We start from the raw sequence: 19,705 nt of genomic DNA on the forward strand, positions 1-19,705 counted from the left end.
CCTTAAATGCTTAAAAAAACAAACAAACAATGCATTATTCACAACAGCCAAGATAGGGAAACCACCAAAGTGTCTATGGATAATGAGGACTATGGTTAATAATATTGTACTCAGGATTTTTTGCTAAAAGAGATATTATGTGCTCTTACCATACACAACAAAAAAGAATAACTATATAAAATGATGGATATGTTAATGCACTTGACGATAGGTAACCATTTCACTATATATCAAAATGTAATGTTGTGCACCTTAAATACATACAACGAAATTTTTTTTTTTTTTTTTTTTTTTTTGAGACAGAGTCTCACTTTGTCATCCTTGGTAGAGTGCCATGGACTCATAGCTCACAGCAATCTTAAATGCCTGGGCTTAAGGATTCTCTTGCCTCAGCCTCCCAAGTAGCTGGGACTATAGGAACCTGCCACAATGCCCGGCTAATTTTTTTTAGAGACTGGTCTTGCTCTGGCTCAGGCTGACCTCAAACCTGTCAGCTCAGGCAATTCACCCGCCTTGGCCTCCCAAGTGCTCGGATTACAGGTCTGAACTACCGTGCTCAGTGAGTAGGGCACTGGCCCCACATACCAAGGGTGGTGGGTTCAAACCCGGCCCCAGCCAAAATTGCAACAAAAAATAGCTAGGCATTGTGGCAGGCACCTGTAGTCCCAGCTACTCGGTAGGCTGAGGCAGGAGAAATCACCTAAGCCCAAGAGCTGGAGGTTGCTGTGAGCTGTGACACCACAGCATTCTCCCAAGGGTGACAAAGCGAGACTCTGTCTCTTAAAAAAAAGGAAAAGAAAAGAAAAGAAAAACAGCAAAGGACAAAAATCAATGAACTATTATAACTATACATCTGAGGAGATAGAAAGAGAAGTACATAGAAGAAAGTAAACAATAAACAGCATAAATCAATAAAATTGGGGAAAAAATAAAATTAGAAGCTCTATTTTAGAAGGCATATACAACTGACAAGCTTCTATCAAGAACAATTGGGAAAAGATAAAAGTAGACACAAATAAATCATATTAGGAAAGAAAAAGGCATATAGTTATCAAAATAATAGATCTTAAATTTAAGAGACTTACGGATAACTTTATGAAAACAACTTTGGAAATTTTAAAAAATAAAAAATACTCTAAACACATACAACTTACTAAAATAAAGAAGAAAATCTAAATGTTCTCATTATCATTAAGGAAATCAAATCTATAATTTAAACTAGGTCTACCTACACACATGCACGCGCGTGCACACACACACACACACACACACACACACACACACACACACCCCAGATCCAGATGATGTCATAGGCAAGTTTTATCAAAAATCCAAAGAACTCAGCTAGGTGCAGTGGCTCACACCTATAATCCTAGCACTCTTGGAGGCTGAGGCAGGTAGATTGCTGGAGCTCAGGAGTTCAAGACCAGCGTGAGCAAGAGCAAGAGCAAGACCCCATCTCTACTAAAAAACAGAAAAATATATCTTTTCCCATTCTGATGGTTATCTATTTGCTTTGGTTGTTGTCTCCTTAGCTGTACAGAAGCTATTCAATTTAATTAAGTTCAATTTGTTTATTTTTGTTCTTGTTGCAGTTGCCACTGAAATCTTTTTCATAAAGTCTTTCCCCAGTCAGATAACTGCAAGTGTTTTCCCCACATCTTGAGGATTTTTATGCTTTCATGCCTTAAATTTAGATCTTTTATCCATCTTGAATCAACTTTAGTGAGTTGGAGAAAGGTTCAGGTCCAGTTTTAGTCTTTTACATGTGGTTATCCAGTTCTCCCAGCACCATTTATTGAATAGGGATTCTTTCCCTCAGTGTATGTTCTTGTTTGGTTTATCAAAGATTAGGTGGCTGTAAGATGTTAGTTTCATCTCCTGGTTTTCTATTCAATTCCAGATGTCTATATCTCTATTTTGTGCCAATACTTTTTGTTCCTATCACTATGGCCTTGTAATACAGCCTAAAGTCTAGTAGGCAAATGCCCCCAACTTTGTTTTTATTATTAAGAACTGCCTTAGCTATCTGGGTTTTTTTCTGGTTCCATACAAAACGAAGAATTATTTTTTCCAAATTTTGAAAGCATGATGTTGGTATTTTAACGGGGATTGCATTGAATCTGTAGATTGCTTTGGAAATATAGACATTTTAACAATGTTGGTTCTTCCCACCCATAAGCATGGTATGTTCTTCTATTTGTTAATATCTTCTGCTATTTCTTTTCTTAGGATTTCATAATTTTCTTTATAGAGGTCCTTCACCTCTTTTGTTAGGTATATTCCTAGGTATTTCATTTTCTTTGAAGCTACTCTGAAGGGAATTGTGTCCTTAATTAGCTTCTCATCTTGGCTGTTACTGGCATATACAAAGGCTACTGATTTATGGACATTGATTTTATATCCCTGAGACATTCCTATATTTTTTGATGACTTCCAGGAGACCTGTAGTTGAGTCTTCGGGGTTCTCTAAGTATAAGAACATACCATCAGCAAAGAGGGAGAGTTTGACATCCTCTGCTCCCATTAGGATGCTCTTTTATTTCCTTCTCTTGCTTGACTGTTTTGGCTAGAACTTGCGGCACTATGTTGAATAGTAGTAGCAATACAGGACAACCTTGTCTGGTTCCAGTTCTAAGTGGAAAAGCTTTCAGTTTTTTTCCATTCAATAAAATATTAGCTGTGAGTTTGCCATAGATGGCTTGGATCAGTTTAAGTAATGTGTCACCTATTCTTATACTCTTCAGTGTTCTAATTAGAAAAGGATGCTGGATTTTATTGAATGCTTTTTCTGCATCTAGTGAGAGAATCATATGGTCTTAGTTTTTGCTTCTGTTGATATGGCCGATTACATTTATGGACTTGGGTCTGTTAAATGGGAAAAGATATTTGCATATTTTGCATTGGACAAAAACTCAAATTAATCAACATGAAAAAAACCAACAATCCCTTGTATCAATGAGCAAGAAAGATGAATGAATCTTCTCTAAAGAAGACAGACAAATGGCTAACAAACATATGAAAAAATGCTCATCGTCCCTAATTATTAGAGAAATGTACATCAAAACCACCCTGGATATCATCTAACCCCAGCAAGAATGGCCCGTATCACAAAACCTCAAAAATGCAGATGCTGGTGTGGATGTGGAGAGAAGGGAGTACTTTTACACTGCTGATGGGATTAAACTAATACAATCTTTTTGGAAGGAAGTATGGAGAAACCTCAAAGAACTCAAACTAGATGTCTCATTTGATCCTGCAATCCCATTACTGAGCGTCTACCCAGAAGAAAAGAAATCCTTTTACCATAAGAATACTTGCGCTAGATTGTTTATTGCAGCTCAATTTACAATTGCCAAAATGTAGAAACAGCCTAAATCCCCACCAACCCAGGTATGGATTAACAAACTGTGGTATATGTATACCATGGAATACTATTCAGCCATTAAAAAAGATGGAGACTTTACATCTTTTGTATTAACCTGGATGGAAGTGGAACATTATTATTCTTAGCAAAGCATCACAAGAATGGAGAAGCATGAATCCTATGTACTCAATTCTGATATGAGGACAATTAATGACCTCGTACACAGTGGAAAAAGGGGAGAGCAGAGAGGGAAGTTGGGAGGGGGGTGAAGAGGGGTCATGGTGTGTGATACACCTTTTGGGGGCAGGACACAATTACAGGAGGGACTTTACCTAACAAATGCAATCAATGTAACCTGGTTCAAAAAATTAAAAATAAATAAATAAATAAAATAAAGAAGAAGAAAAAATCTATTAGAACTTAATTTATGGCTTAACATAGGGTCTATCCTAGAAAATATCCCAGGGGCACTGGGAAGAATGTGTTTGTTATTGTTATTTAGAAGAGGAGTCTGTATATGTCTGTCAGATCTAGATGGTTTATTGTATTATTTAAGTCCTTTATTTTCTCACTTATCTCTTATGAGATATTGAACTCTCAACAATTATTATAGAAATGTATTTTTCTGTTCAATTATATAATTTTATGCTTTGTAAAAAAAGAAAATAATAATTTTCAAGAAAAATTATGTCCTGGAGTATGATGTACTATATATTAATTCAATGAAGTTCATTATGCTGTTCTATTTTAGTAACATGAATTTTTGTTACAATTTATTTAGAGTACATGTAGTATAAGCATACCTCAGAGATATTGTGCTCTTAGTTCAAGACCACTACACTGAAGCAAATATTGCAATAAAGCAAGTCACTCACACACACACTCACACACACACACACACACTAGCCAGGCATTGTGACAGGTGCCTATAGTCCCAGCTACTCAGGAGGCTGAGGCAAGAGGACTGTCAAGCCCAAGAGTTGAGGTTACCATGAACTATGATGCCAGAGCACTCTAACCAGGGCAGCAGAATGAAACTCTGTCTCCAAAACAACAACAAAAAAATCCAAGGAACCAATAACTCTGATTTTTTATAGACCATTCCATTAAAAAAGAAATAGAGATGCACTTCCTAATTCACATTATGAAGCTAATACAGTCTCAGAATCAAAATTAGAGAATAATACTAGAAAGTTATGATTATCAATATTAGAATGTTACTTTAAGGCTAAACTCAAATATAAATATATACTGAAAATTCTAAATTAATAATAGCAAACCAAATCCAGCAACATATATACAGATTATGTATATGTTCTATATATGTAAGGGCTTTTATTAAGAATGCAAAAGTGGTTTAACATCAGAAAAAGCTATTGATATTGAGTTAGCACGTTAACAGATTAAAAGAGAAAAAGATATGATCATGGCAATAAATGCAGCAAAAGCACTTGATTAAAATTTAAGACCCATCTGAAACAAAAACTTACAGAAAAATGGGGATAGAAGATTGTTTAAAAGACTACCTACGGCTCAGCGCCCGTAGCACAGTGGTTATGGCACCAACCACATACACTGAGGGTGGCATGTTTGAACTCAGCCCAAGCCAGCTAAACAACAATGACAACTACAACAAAAAATAGCCAGGTGTTGTGGTGGGCGCCTATAGTCCCAGCTACTTGGGAGGTGGAGGCAAGAAAATCATTTAAGCCCAAGAGTTTGAGGTTGCTGTGAGCTGTAATGCCATAGCACTCTACTGAGGGTGACTTAGTCTCAAAAAAAGACTACTAAAAGCAAAGAAAACATAATTCTTAATGTTAACATACACAAGAAATGCTTATTCCCTATAAAGTCAGGGATAAAACAAGAATGCCTATTATCACCAATCACACTTATTCAATTATACTAGTGCCCCTATCTAGCCAGGGAAAGAGACAGAAAGGAACAGGAGAGGAGGGGAAGGGGACAAATGTACACATATGCGCACCAAAATATATGTACAAGAATGTTCACAGTACCATTATTTGTTTTAGCTCAAAACTAAATCAACCCACGTGTCCATTGACTGCAGAATGAATACCTAAATTGTGGTATATACTTTGAGTAAAACACTATAAAAAAAATGCACAGTCTACCCTGCTATCAAGGTTAGTCCGCCTCCTGCAAGCTGAACCGCGTCATGCCTGGTTCCTTCCTGCTGTAATTGAGACCAGGGCCATAGGGGCTGTGACAAAAGGATCATACTAGATTGGCATGGGAGTGCCTCAAGCAGAATTTTGTGATGCTTCGTAGGATTTTCACCTTGACCTTTGCAGACCTCCATAAGAGCTGCGCACAATCAGTGATGGGCGCCCAGACCTCCGTAAGTGCTGTGCAAGATCAGCTATTGGCCCCCAGACCTCTGTAAGAGCTGCGTACAATCAGCGATCAGTGCCAGACCTCCGGAAGAGCAGTGCCACCATCAGTGATCTGCCCCCGCCCAACCCTGCGAAGAGATGCACCCGCTGGACCTCCACTCCCCTGCCCAAGAACTCCGGGAGCCTCGCAAAACCGCGTCCTCCCACCTGTACCATCCCTGCCTCCACACGGGCACTCTCCCTGCCTCCACAACAGCCTGCTCGACTGGCCAGAAACTCTGGTACCGCATGCCCTCTGGAGCCCTCCTGCCTCTATGCACAGCCCTTCTCCTGGCCAGACACTGCTGGAGTCGTGGGCTCTCAGTGCCAAAGTCAATGGGTGTCAGGCACTCCCAGAATCGTGTGCACCACCACCCCCACCCCCGTCCCCGCACTGTTGCTGGATCCGGGTCTGTCACACTCTGGAGCTCCTCCACAAGGAGAACTCCCTGGCTGGGGCAGCCCCAGAGAAGCTACACAGGATCACTCCCTACAAAGATCCAGCAATAATAGAGTGATCACGCTGGGGTCTAATCTAGGAGAGGCACCTCCCAAACTCTGAGGACAGCTAGAAGCAACGGTGGAAAAACAATCATGAGGCGAAATCAACAGAAAAACTCTGGCAATATGAATAATCAGAGTAGATCAACTCCCGCAAGGATCAATGGGGCAGACACAGCACAAGATCCCATGCACAAACAAATAGCTGAGACATCAGAAATCGAATTCGGAATCTGGATAGCAAATAAGATCGAACTAGAATTCCAAGCACTAACCCAAAAGATATCTCCAAAAAGAATTCAACAAATTCAAAGACCAAATGACCAAAGATTTTGACACGTTGAGACAAGAAGTTACAGCCCTCAAAGATCTGAGAAACACAGTCAAATCCCTCAATAACAGAATGGAGGAAGCAGAAAAAAGGATTTCTGACATTGAAGACAAAGCTTTCGAATGCTACCAAACTGTCAAAGAGAAAGAGAAATGGAGGGCAAAAGCAGATCACTCTCTCAGAGAACTCTGGGATAATTCGAAGAAAACCAATATTCATCTTATAGGGATCCCCGAAAGCAAAGAAGTGGCTTCACAAGGCACACAGTCTCTTCTCCATGATATAATGAAAGAGAACATTCCAGACATGCCAAGAGATTTTGAAATTCAGATAGCAGACAGTTTCAGAACTCCAGCACGACTCAATCCAAATAAGACATCCCCCAGACACATCATAATCAATTTCATTAAAGTTAAAATGAAGGAGAAAATTCTGAAAGCAGCCAGAGGAAAGAAAACCATCACCTTCAAGTGCAAGAATATTAGAATAACTGCAGATCTCTCTGCTGAAACTTTTCAAGCTAGAAGAGGATGGTCATCGACTTTTAATCTCCTAAAACACAATAACTTTCAACCCAGGATCCTATATCCAGCTAAACTGAGTCATTTATGACGGCAAAATTAAATACTTTAATAACATTCACATGTTGAAGAAATTTGCCATAACTAAACCAGCTCTCCAGGATATTCTCTGACCTATCCTCCATAAAGATCAGCATAATCCTCCACCACAAAAGTAAATTCACCAAGAAAATTTTGATGAAATTCCAACTTCCACAGTCACAAAAGGATTAAAAATGTCCACCAGACTCTCAAAAGGCTTATCAATATTCTCAATTAATGTGAATGGTTTAAATTGTCCTCTAAAGAGGCACAGGTTGGCTGACTGGACACAAACATTCAACCCAATATCTGCCGCATACAAGAACCTCATCTTACATTAAAAGACAAATATAGACTCAAGGTGAAGGGATGGTCATCTATACTCCAGGCAAATGGAAAGCAGAAAAAAGCAGGTGTTGCAATCCTATTTGCATATGTAATAGGCTTTAAACCAACCAAAATAAGAAAGGATACGGATAGACATTTCATATTTGTTAAAGGCAATACTCAATATGATGAGATTTCAATTATTAATATTTATGCACCCAACCAGAATGCACCTTAATTTATAAGAGAAACTCTAACAGACATCAGCAACTTGATTTTCTCCACTTCCATAGTAGTTGGAGATTTTAACACCCCTCTACCAGTGCTGGATAGATCCTCCAAAAAGAAGTTAAGCGAAGAAATTTTAGATTTAAACTTAACCAACATCTGGACTTAACAGACATCTACAGAACATTTCATCCGAACAAAACTGAATGCACATTCTTCTCATCAGCCCACGGAACATACTCCAAAATCGACCACATCCTAGGCCACAAATCTAACCTCTACAAATTTAAAAACAGAAATCATTCCTTGCATCTTCTCAGACCTTCATGGATTAAAAGTTGAACTCAATAACAACAGGGACCTGCCTACCCATACAAAAACCGGAAGCTAAACAACCTTATGCTGAAGGATAGATGGGTTATAGACGAGATTAAGAAGGAAATCACCAAATTTTTACAATAAAACAACAACCAAGACATGAATTACCAGAACCTCTGGGATACCGCAATGGCAGTCCTAAGAGGGAAATTTATAGCACTGCCAGCCTTCCTCAAGAAAACGGAAAGAGAGGAAGTTAATAACTTAATGGGACATCTCAAGCAACTGGAGAATGAAGAACACTCCAACCACAAACCAAGCAGAAGAAAAGAAATAACCAAAATCAGAGCAGAATTAAATGAAATTGAAAACAAAAGAATTATACAACAGATCAATAAATCCAAAAGTTGGTTTTTTGAAAAGATCAATAAAACAGACAAATCTTTGGCCAACCTAACCGGGAAAAAAAAAGAGTAAAATCTCTAATGTCATCAATCAGAAATGGTAAAGATGAAATAACAACAGACCCCTCAGAAATTCAAAAAATCCTTAACGAATACTACAAGAAACTCTACTCTCAAAAATATGAAAACCTGAAAGAAATCGACCAATACCTGGAAGTACGCCACCTACCAAGAGTTAGCCAGAATGAAGTGGAAATGCTGAACAGGCCTGTATCAAGTTCTGAAATACCATCAACTATACAAAACCTCCCTAAAAAGAAAAGCCCAGGACCAGATGACTTTACATCAGAATTCTACCAAATCTTTAAAGAAGAACTAGTACCTATATTACTAAACCTCTTCCAAAATATAGAAAAAGAAGGAATATTACCCAACACCTTGAAGCAAACATCACCTTGATCCCCAAACCAGGGAAAGACCCAACAAGAAAAGAAAATTATAGACCAATATCACTAGTGAATATTGATGCTAAAATACTCAATAAGATCCTAACGAACAGAATCCAACAACACATTAAAAAAATTATACACCACGACCAATCGGGATTTATCCCAGAGTCTCAAGGCTGGTTCAATATACATAAATCTATAAATGTAATCCAGCACATAAACAAACTAAAAAATAAGGACCATATGATTCTCTCAATCAATGCAGAAAAAGCTTTTGATGATATCCAGTTTCCCTTCATGATCAGAATACTTAAGAAAATTGGTATAGAAGGGATATTTCTTAAACTAATACAGGCCATCTACAGCAAACCCACAGCCAATATCGTACTGAATGGAGTTAAATTGAAATCATTTCCACTTAGATCAGGAAACAGGCAAGGTTGCCCATTGTCTCCATTGCTCTTTAACATTGTAATGGAAGTTTTAGCCATTGCAATTAGGGAAGAAAAGGTGATCAAGGGTATCCACATAGGGTCAGAAGAGATCAAACTTTCACTCTTCGCAGATGATATGATCGTATTATCTGGAAAACACTAGGGATTCTACTACAAAACTTTTAAAAGTAATCAAGGAATACAGCAATGTCTCAGGCTACAAAAATCAACACCCATTAATCTGTAGCCTTTATATATATCAACAATAACCAAACCGAAAAAATGGTCAAGGACTCTATTCCTTTCACAGTAGTGCCGAAGAAGATGAAATATTTGGGAGTTTACCTAACAAAGGACATGAAAGATTTCTACAAAGAGAACTATGAAACTTTAATAAAAGAAATAGCTGAAGATGTTAACAAATGGAGAAACATACCATGCTCGTGGCTGGGAAAAATCAACACGGTTAAAATGTCGGGCGGCACCTGTGGCTCAGTCTGTAAGGCGCAGGCGCCGGCCCCATATACGGAGGGTGGCAGGTTCAAACCCAGCCCCAGCTGAACTGCAACCAAAAAATAGCTGGGCATTGTGGCGGGTGCCTGTAGTCCCAGCTACTCGGGAGGCTGAGGCAAGAGAATCACTTAAGCCCAGGAGTTTGAGGTTGCTGTGAGCTGTGTGATGCCACGGCACTCTACCAAGGGCCATAAAGTGAGACTCTGTCTCTACAAAAAAAAAAAAAAGTCTATACTACCCAAAGCAATATATAATTTTAATGCAATTCCTATTAAAGCTCCATTGTCATATTTCAAAGATCTTGAAAAAATAATACTTCGTTTTATATGGAATCAGAAAAAAACCTCGAATAGCAAAAACATTACTCAGCAATAAAACACAGCAGGAGGAATCACGCTACCAGACCTGAAACTGTACTATAAATCGATAGTGATCAAAAAAGCATGGTACTGGCACAAAAACAGAGAAGTATATGTCTGGAACAGAATACAGAACCAAGAGATGGATCCAGTTACTTACCGTTATTTGATCTTTGACAAGCCAATTAAAAACATACAGTGGGGAAAAGATTCCCTATTTAACAAATAGTGCTGGGTGAACTGGCTGGCAACCTGTAGAAGATTGAAACTGGACCCACACCTTTCACCATTAACTAAGATAGACTCTCACTGGATAAAAGATTTAAACTTAAGACATGAAACTATAAAAATACTTGAAGAAAGTGCAGGGAAAACTCTTGAAGTAATCGGCCTGGGTGAATATTTTATGAGGAGGACTCCCCAGGCAATTGAAGCAGTATCAAAAATACACTACTGGGCCTGATCAAACTAAAAAGCTTCTACACAGCCAAGAACATACTAAGTAAAGCAAGCAGACAGCCCCTGGGAGAAAATATTTGCAGGTTATACCTCCGATAAGCGTGTAATAACCAGAATCCACAGAGAACTCAAACATATTAGCAAGAAAAGAACACGTGATCCCATCTCAGGGTGGGCAAGGGACTTGAAGAGAAACTTCTCTAAAGAAGACAGACGCGGGCGGCGCTTGTGGCTCAGTTGGTAAGGCGCCGGCCCCATATACCAAGGGTTGCTAGTTCAAACCCGGCCCCAGCTGAACTGCAACAAAAAAAAAAAAAAAGAAAGAAAAAAAAAAAAAAAAAGAAGACAGACGCACGATCTACAAACACATGAAAAAAAGCTCATCATCCTTAATCATCAGAGAAATGCAAATCAAAACTACTTTGAGATATCACCTAACCCCAGTAAGAGCAGCCCACATAACAAAATCCCAAAACCAGGGATGTTGGCGTGGATGTGGAGAAAAGGGCACATCTCTACACTGCTGGTGGGAATGCACATGAACACGTTACTTCTGGAAGGATGTTTGGAGAATACTTAGAGACCTAAAAATAGACCTGCCATTTGATCCTATAATTCCTTTACTAGGTTTATACCAAGAAGACTAAAAATCACAATATAACAAGGACATCCGTACCAAAATGTTTATTGCAGCCCAATTCATAATTGCTAAGTCATGGAAGAAGCCCTAGTGCCCACTGACCCACAAATGGACTAGCAAATTGTGGTACATGTATACCATGGAATATTATGCAGCCTTAAAGAAAGATGGAGACTTTACCTCTTTCATGTTACATGGATGGAGCTGGAACATATTCTTCTTAGCAAAGTATCTCAGGAATGGAAGAAAAAGTATCCAATGTACTCAAATCTATTATGAAGCTAAATTATAGCTTTCAAATGAGGGCTATAACCCAACTATATCACAAGACTATGAGGAAAGGGCCAAGGAAGGGCCAAGGGTGGGGGAGGTTAGGGTGGAGGGAGAGTAATGCATGGGGCCACACCTATGGTGCATCTTAGAATGGGTACAGGTGAAACTTACTAGAGGCAGAATACAAATGTCTACATACAATAACTAAGAAAATGCCATGAAGGCTACATTGAACAGTTTGATGAGAATATTTCAGATTGTATATGAAACCAGCACACTGTACCCCTTGATTGCACTAATGTGCACAGCTATGATTTAACAATAAAAAAACAGTAATTTAAAAAATTAAAACAAAATTAAAAGAAAAGAATATAATGCAACATACAGATCAAAAGTTAACTACTACTATCACTATTAACAGAATATATTCTTCTAAGCATTAATGTTCTTTTATCAACTTGTTAATTTTCCTGTTAACAGAAAGGGAAAGATCTTTATGAAATCAGAAAAAGAAAGTCTGGGAAAATATTCAGCAGTTTATATCTAACAGTATCTTTGGGAGTGGACTCCCTGTCCCACCACTATAAATAGACAGTCTACTTGATAATTTTCTGTCCCTCATTCAACAAAGTTTTTGAATACATACTATATGTCAGACCCTATTAGACATTAAAGAAAGACCTAGAACCCTATCTTTAGTCAGCCCAGCATGTAAGAGACATAACAAACAATAATCAATTTTACGATTAATTAACTACCGCTGTTCTAAATGCATCAAAGGTAAAATAATAGTATGCACAAGGGCAGGTAACAGGGGACTTGACCTAGTCTAAGAGGTCAGGGAAGGCTTCCCTTAGGAAGTGGTATTTAAGCTGAGACCTGTGGTACATCAAAGTCTCATTCTTAGATGACACAAGCCATTAAGATCATCCATCTAAATCCATGGCTCTAATACCTCCTTCACCCAACAATCTTCTGGTTTTCATTATACTTCCAACATGCATCCTCCCATAGGGAGAGAATATAATAATCCCAGCCACAAGCATTCTGGTTTGCTTGGCACTTATACCTCTAATTCTAAACCTGAAAGAAAGAAATCAGGCATTTTCTGAGCTATCTACAAAATGCATAAGACAGTAATGAAAAAATAGGCCCTGGGTCCTAATACTGTCTCTGCCACTGTGACCTTTTAAGCTAATCGACTAAACTACCTGAGACACCATTTCCTCGTGTGGGCAAAAGGAGAAAACCAGTGCATCTCTGAGACCTCTGCCAGCTATGGTAATTGAAGGGCCAAATACATGTATAAAAAAGGGGTATGGAGAGGAGGTCGTAGGTCTCTCTCTACCTTTGGCTTTCTTGGTAGCAAAATGGCGGACCGGGACAGATGAAAAGGCTATATATTGCCTATGGTCGCGTTGTCTTTCACTCACAGTCTTCAGTGTAACTTTTGAAACAGGTCTGGTCAAGGCTGCAAGGTAATTGCGAAAGGCAGGGTGGACCACACGGAAGCACTTTAATACCAAGGCCATGACTGAAGACAACTCTTGGGAACATCCACTAAAAAGAATAAGACAAAAAGGCAGACCTAAGTAAAAGAGACCCTATTGCAACTTCAGAGAATAATTCGTACCAATTATCTAGCAACTCCTATAAACTGAGCTTTATACCAGGCAATTTAAATATATTACATTCGATTCCTTTCCCAACAGCCCTAGGAGGAAATACGATAGCCGCATTTTACAGGATGAAGAAAGTGAGGCTCACAGAGATTTAAGTTACTTGCCCAAGGTCTGTAAAAATCCAAGCTCTTTCCACCACATCAAAATACCTGTTAAGCAGGCTCTGTGCCCATAGCACAGTGGTTATGGTGCCAGCCATATGCATCGAGGCTGGCCCAGGCCAGCTAAACAAAAATGACAACTGCAACAAAAAAATAGCCCACGTTGTGGCGGGCACCTGTGGTCCCAGCTACCTGGGAGGCTGAAGCAAGAGACTTGCTTAAGCCCTAGAGTTTGAGGTTGCTGTGAGCTGTGATGCCACAGCACTCTACCAAGGGTGACACAGTGAGACTGTGTCTCTAAAAAAAAAAACCTGTTAAGCAAATGTGCAACAGACTAAACCTTTACTTAGGAAAAAGCATAAAATCTTGAAAAGTTTGAAGAGGGAGAGCAGAGGACAAGAAGAGGGCTTTAAATTTAAAAAGCCACTTCAACAGGCATAAAATGACTGGAAAATTCACACGACAGCATTTAATAAAATTTTCTCTGGTTCCTTATGCACTGATTACCAATTAGAATGCACTTTACTTTAATGTGAGTATGAACCATGATTGAGGTTTGAGGTCTTCTGTGGTATAGAACTAAAGGTCTGGAAAATGCCACCTTCCACTGTGTTAACACAAGTTATATATCATACTTCTGAGGCCTTTGACCATGGAAAGATGCTATTTGCCAACATCTAACTCTGGGATAGAACACAGTCCTAACCAGCTGGTGTTTCTGCCAGGAATCTAGCTACCATTCAGCTAAAAATTAAAAACACTTATGAAAACCCTGGAAGCTGCTATCTTTGAAAATCAGTCTCACACCTCATTAAAAAAAAATCCCGGTGGCACCTGTGGCTCAGTGAGTAGGGCGCTGGCCCCATATGCCGAGGGTGGCGGGTTCAAACCTAGCCCCGGCCAAACTGCAACAAAAAAATAGCCGGGTGTTGTGGCGGGCGCCTGTAGTCCCAGCTGCTCAGGAGGCTGAGGCAAGAGAATTGCGTAAGCCCAAGAGTTACAGGTTGCGGTGAGCCGTGTGACGCCACGGCACTCTACCGGAGGGTGGTACAGTGAGACTGTCTCTACAAAAAAAAAAAATCCCATTCTAAAATTTTGCAACATAATGGAGTGAATAAGAGTTACAATCCCCACATGAAAAAAGCCAACAATCCCATATATCAATGGGCAAAAGACATGAATAGAACCTTCTCTAAAGAAGACAGACGAATGACTAACAAACATATGAAAAAATGCTCATCATCCCTAATTATTAAGAGAAATGCAAATCAAAACCACCCTGAGATAGCATCTAACCCCAGCGAGAATGGCCCACATCACAAAATCTCAAAACTGCAGATGCCAGCGTGGATGTGGAGAGAAGGGAACACTTTTACACTGCTGGTGGGACTGCAAACTAGTACAACCTTTTTGGAAGGAAGTATGAAGAAACCTCAAAGCACTCAAGCTAGACCTCCCATTTGATCCTGCAATCCCATTACTGGGCATCTACCCAGAAGGAAAAAAATCCTCTTATCATAAGGACACTTGCACTAGACTGTTTATTGCAGCTTAATTTACAATTGCCAAAATGTGGAAACAGCCTAAATGCCCACCAACCCAGGAATGGATTAACAAGGTGTGGTATATGTACACCAAGGAATATTATTCAGCCATTAAAAAAAATGGAGACTTTACATCCTTTGTATTAACCTGGATGGAAGTGGAAGACATTATTCTTAGTAAAGCATCACAAGAATGGGGAAGTATGCAATGAATCCCCAACAATAAAAAAAAAAAAAAAGAAAAAAAAAAGAATGGGGAAGCATGAATCCTATGTACTCAGTTTTGATATGAGGACAATTAAGGACACGGTGGGGGTGGGGGAAGGGGAGAGCAGAGAGAGAAAGAAGGAGGGAGGGGTGGGGAAAGGAAGAGCAGAGAGAGGGAAGGAGGGAGGGGGTGGGGCCTTGGTGTATACCACCCCTACTGGGTCCAAGACAAGATTGTAAAGAGGGACTTTACCTAACAAATGCAATCAATGTAACCTGGTTTCTTATACCTTCAATGAATCCCCAACAATAAAAAAAAGAATCCAGGGCAGCACCTGTGGCTCAAAGGAGTAGGGCGCCAGCCCCACAAACTCGGCCCCGGCCAAAAACTGCAAAAAAAAAAGAGTTACAATCCAATTTCAGCTCCACTGCTGACTAAATACTGAATTTCCCTGTGTCTTGATTTCTCCAACTGCAAAATGGGGATAATTATACTTATTTTTCAAGGTTGGGAATAAGATATGAAGTTATGCAAATAAAACATTTGGCACAGTACCTAGCAGACAGGAGCCATGGAAATAATACCTGTTGACAGCTATCACGTTTCCTTTCAAAAGACTTTCATGCTCGGGGCCAATACACTAAATAAACCTTATATGTCATTAACAACGTACAACATAGTCTAGAGTGAGTCAAATCTGAATGCAAATTTCAGTTTTGGGCAATTTACTCTTCCTTTCTGCACATCACTTTCCTCATCAATGATAAAAATAAACTTGATCTTATATAAAATGAAATACCATGTAAAATACTTAGCACAGTGCCTAAAATATAGCAGCTGCTAAAGAAATGGTGGCTGTCATTATTATCATTATTTTTTTGTAAAAAACAAGCAAGGGATATCACAAGTCAGTGATCAATATACAAAGTCTGCAAAAACAGATCTGGATGAAAAATAAAGGAGTAATTTTTCCTCTTCCTCTTTAACTACTATTATCAATAGCTACTAGTAATTGAGGTCAAGCCTGGGCTGTTTGCTTTACCCCTATATTATTTCATTTAATCTTCTCAATGCTTCAAAGGAAGTATAATGATGCCCATTTTACAGATGCTGAAACAGAGGCTCAGAGTGGGATGAAGCCAGTATCCAAGGACACGGAGCTAATAGCCCAGCCCTATTTCATCAGAACTGTTTGCAAAAGTCTGGCTCAGAGTGAAGTTTCTATATCTAGGTTTTGCCCTAACATAGCCAATGCCTAACTCACTCTTACAACCAAATATGGCTGTAAAATAATGTGATTTTTTTGTTTGTTTGTTTTTCAGGGTTTTTTTTTTTTTAATGTACAGGGTCTCAATCTGGTTGCTCCAGTTAAGACAGATTTCCTGGTGTTCCTATTGTGGGTCATAATACCAACCCACAAAGCAAAAGGAAATCAAAACAGATTAGAAATAAACAACCTTTGACAGAAAACGCAGCACCCAAAAGGAGACCCAGTACATGTGAACCGGAAGACAACTCTATAAATAAACCACATTGCTGAAATGCTTAAGGCATAGATTTTAATTGCACAGGAGTCAGGAAATTTCAAAGTAGAAGTTCAATAAAGGCAGTCCTTTAGATCCTTTACCTTAAGTACTCACACATTCACATTCAGTTCAGCACAGATAAAGAATTAAAGGTTAGGAAAGAAAGTTGTTATGAGAGCCCAAGTAGTCACTAACAAAATTAACCTACACATAGAAGCAATGTGGTGGGAACGTCTAGGCTTTGGATGCAAGCTGGAACTGAAATCTCAGTTCCCCCACTTAGGAGCTATGTGACCTTGGGTAGGCCAGTCAGCCTCTCTGAGCAACAGTTTCTACCACATCCTCATGATGATATTAAGGAGCCTTTGAAACAGTAATTATGACCATGAGAACAACAGCTAACACTTATATAGTAATAACTATATGACAGAACTATTCTAAGTGCTTTACATGCATTAACTCATTTGAGACTCATGATAACCCTGGTGAGTACTATGATTATCCCCATTTTATAGATGAGAAAAAAGAGGCACAAATAAATAATTTGCCCAAGATTCGAATTCAGGCAATTTAGCTCTAGAGTCTGTGCTCTTAACCACTGTAGTATACCATGTACATAAAATAATCAGTACAGCAGGGCTCTGTGGTACGTGCTTATCATCCTAGCTACCGAGGGAGAGCTGAGGTGGAAGGATTGCTTGAGCCTTGAAGTTCAAGGCCAGCCTGGGCAACATAGCAAGATTCTGTCTCCAAAGAAAACAAAACCAAAAGACCCTACAAAAAGTACAATAGCTGGCAGCTAGTAGTTATACAGTAAATAGCAGCAGTTATACCAGTGTTCAACTGTTGACAATTGTTAAAGACTACATTAAAGATAAATTCTTTTTCCGAAGTTGGGAGCCCCAAAACTTGAATTTCCCCATTCTTTCTTGAAAGTACATTTCAATTTTGGAAAAAGCTAGATGATGAACTCAAAGCCCTGGCTCCTAGTAACCCCTTCCAATCCAGCTGTATACTAGCTCATATGTACATTTTTACAAATATAAGTGAACACATACATAGGCCTTTTTGTATACAAAATACTTTCACATGTATTATCTTACTTGATTCTCACAATAACCAATGAGTGGTCATTACCACTCACATTTTACAAGAAAAGCAAACAGTTCTTTCATTTGTTATTTTTTTTTTTAATTTTTGAACTTTGCTTTCAAACGTCTGAGTTCGAAGTTTTTTGTTTAATTTTTTCTTTTATTTATTTATTTTTTTTATTGAGACAGTCTCACTTTGTGGCCCTTGGTAGAGTGCTGGCATCATAGCTCACAGCAACCTTGTATTCTTAGGCAATGCTCCTCCTGCTCCAGGGTCTTCAAGTATGCCTGTGGATGTGCCTGATGATCTTCCCTCATCTCTTTAACTGACTACCTCCTATTTTTCTTTCAGATTTCAGCTTACTCATCACTTTCTCAGAGGATGCCTTCCCTTCCTTGACTGCCTCCTACAGCCCAGGTAGGTCACATGTCCTACAGTCCACTTTCATAAAATCCTATACTTCAAAAAAAAAAAAAATCCTATACTTAATCATGAGACTTAATTTTTAATAATACAAGCTAATATTTGTATAATTGAGTACTGTCTAATTCCTTCCACGTGACTGAAAGCACCGAAAGTTATTACTTTATGGTTGTTTTGGACATTGCTATACCCCTGTGCCTATCACAGTGCCTGAACACAAGATATTATACAAATATGACAAATACATGAATGAATATCCAGGAACCTTAAGCCCTTGCCCACTATCAACCACAATTGGAATCTACCCCTCCTGTGGTTGGTTCTGGAGCTCCCAACACTGACTCCACTATCTCTTGGTATGCCATTTTTTCTTCTTTTGAGACAGAGTCTCACTCTGTTGCCCAAGCTAGAGTGCTGTGTGTGGCGCCTGCTTAGCTCGCAGCAATCTCAAACCATTGGGCTCAAGTGATCCTCCTGCCTCAATCTCCCAAGTAGCTGGAACTACAGACACCTGCCACCATGTCCAGCTAATTTCTCTATTTTTAGTAGAAAAAGGGTTTCACTCTTGGCTCAGGCTGGTCTCCAACTCCTAAGCTCAAATGATCCCCCTCCTTAATGAGCCACCACACCTGGCCAGTTTACCAAATTTTTATTAGAGACAGTAGGGCATGTTCTTTTCTAAATTCAATGTTATGAAAGAAAAGGTACTCACAATACCTGACTACACATAGAGTCCAACACATCACTGGAACAGCCAAAGAAGGGATGAGACATTTTAACAGGTAGAGAAAGAGTTTTCACCTAAGACATCAGAGAGCTAGATTCCAGTATTTCTACTTCATCATTCCCCACCATCCACTCCTTTTAGATTCATAACCACCCCATCCAAAAAGCCCTTGTGGCAGGTCTACCACTGACTTCTGACTTGTACCAAGCCATTTTTCCCAACTAGGTTTTGTTTCTTCCACTAAAAAAAAGGGGGTCAGGACAGGTTTTTATCCTTTGCAAGATTCTGGGAAATGTAAAAGGCTGTTAAAAAAAAAAGCACCAAACTCAGAGAAGACTGGGAAAGAATCCTGGTTCCAGGACTTCCTAGAGATGTGACCTTAGGCTGATGAAGCTCTCTGGACTTCCATCTCATCCGTAAGACTTATATGACAATACTATATGCACTGGGTTATGTAAATGGAGAACTATTGAAATGACAAATGATTTGCCACTGCGCGGCACACAGCTTTGGGGTCAGATAGACCTACATTTCAATTTAAGCTGTTATACTAGCCACGTGACTCTAATAAAGTTATATTGGAGCTTCCGTTTCTTCAACATGGGAGATAATAATACCTACTCCCAAGAGATTATTCTGAACAGTAAATATTTCTGTCAATTAGGGTGCTACTATATAGCGGCTACTACTTAGTAAATACCCTCTCCCCAGCCTCTCATCCCCTAACTGGTGAGTCCCACCCCCATCCCGTGACACTCACTCTAAAAGCCACAGATTCCGCCCCCCAGCCTTAAAGATCAA

At 39.2% G+C, this 19,705-nt stretch overlaps 1 protein-coding gene across 16 annotated transcripts in view; it reads right to left on the reverse strand.

Moving 5' to 3' along the window:
• MRRF (mitochondrial ribosome recycling factor) overlaps window positions 1-19,705 on the reverse strand; it is a 66,578-nt gene that overhangs the window by 46,528 nt on the left and 345 nt on the right. For 2 of the 16 annotated variants that reach the window (XM_053563701.1, XM_053563628.1), the window contains exon 2: window positions 12,950-13,161. The exons of 1 other annotated variant lie outside the window; for it this stretch is intronic. In XM_053563701.1, coding sequence (XP_053419676.1) covers window positions 12,950-13,133 — 184 coding nt within the window. In that variant the 5' untranslated portion in view covers window positions 13,134-13,161. 13 more of the 16 variants (XM_053563650.1, XM_053563617.1, XM_053563608.1 and 10 more) reach the window with 13 other exon arrangements.

Source organism: Nycticebus coucang, chromosome 2, assembly GCF_027406575.1.
Source record: "Nycticebus coucang isolate mNycCou1 chromosome 2, mNycCou1.pri, whole genome shotgun sequence".
NCBI classification, from domain to species: Eukaryota; Metazoa; Chordata; class Mammalia; order Primates; family Lorisidae; genus Nycticebus; species Nycticebus coucang.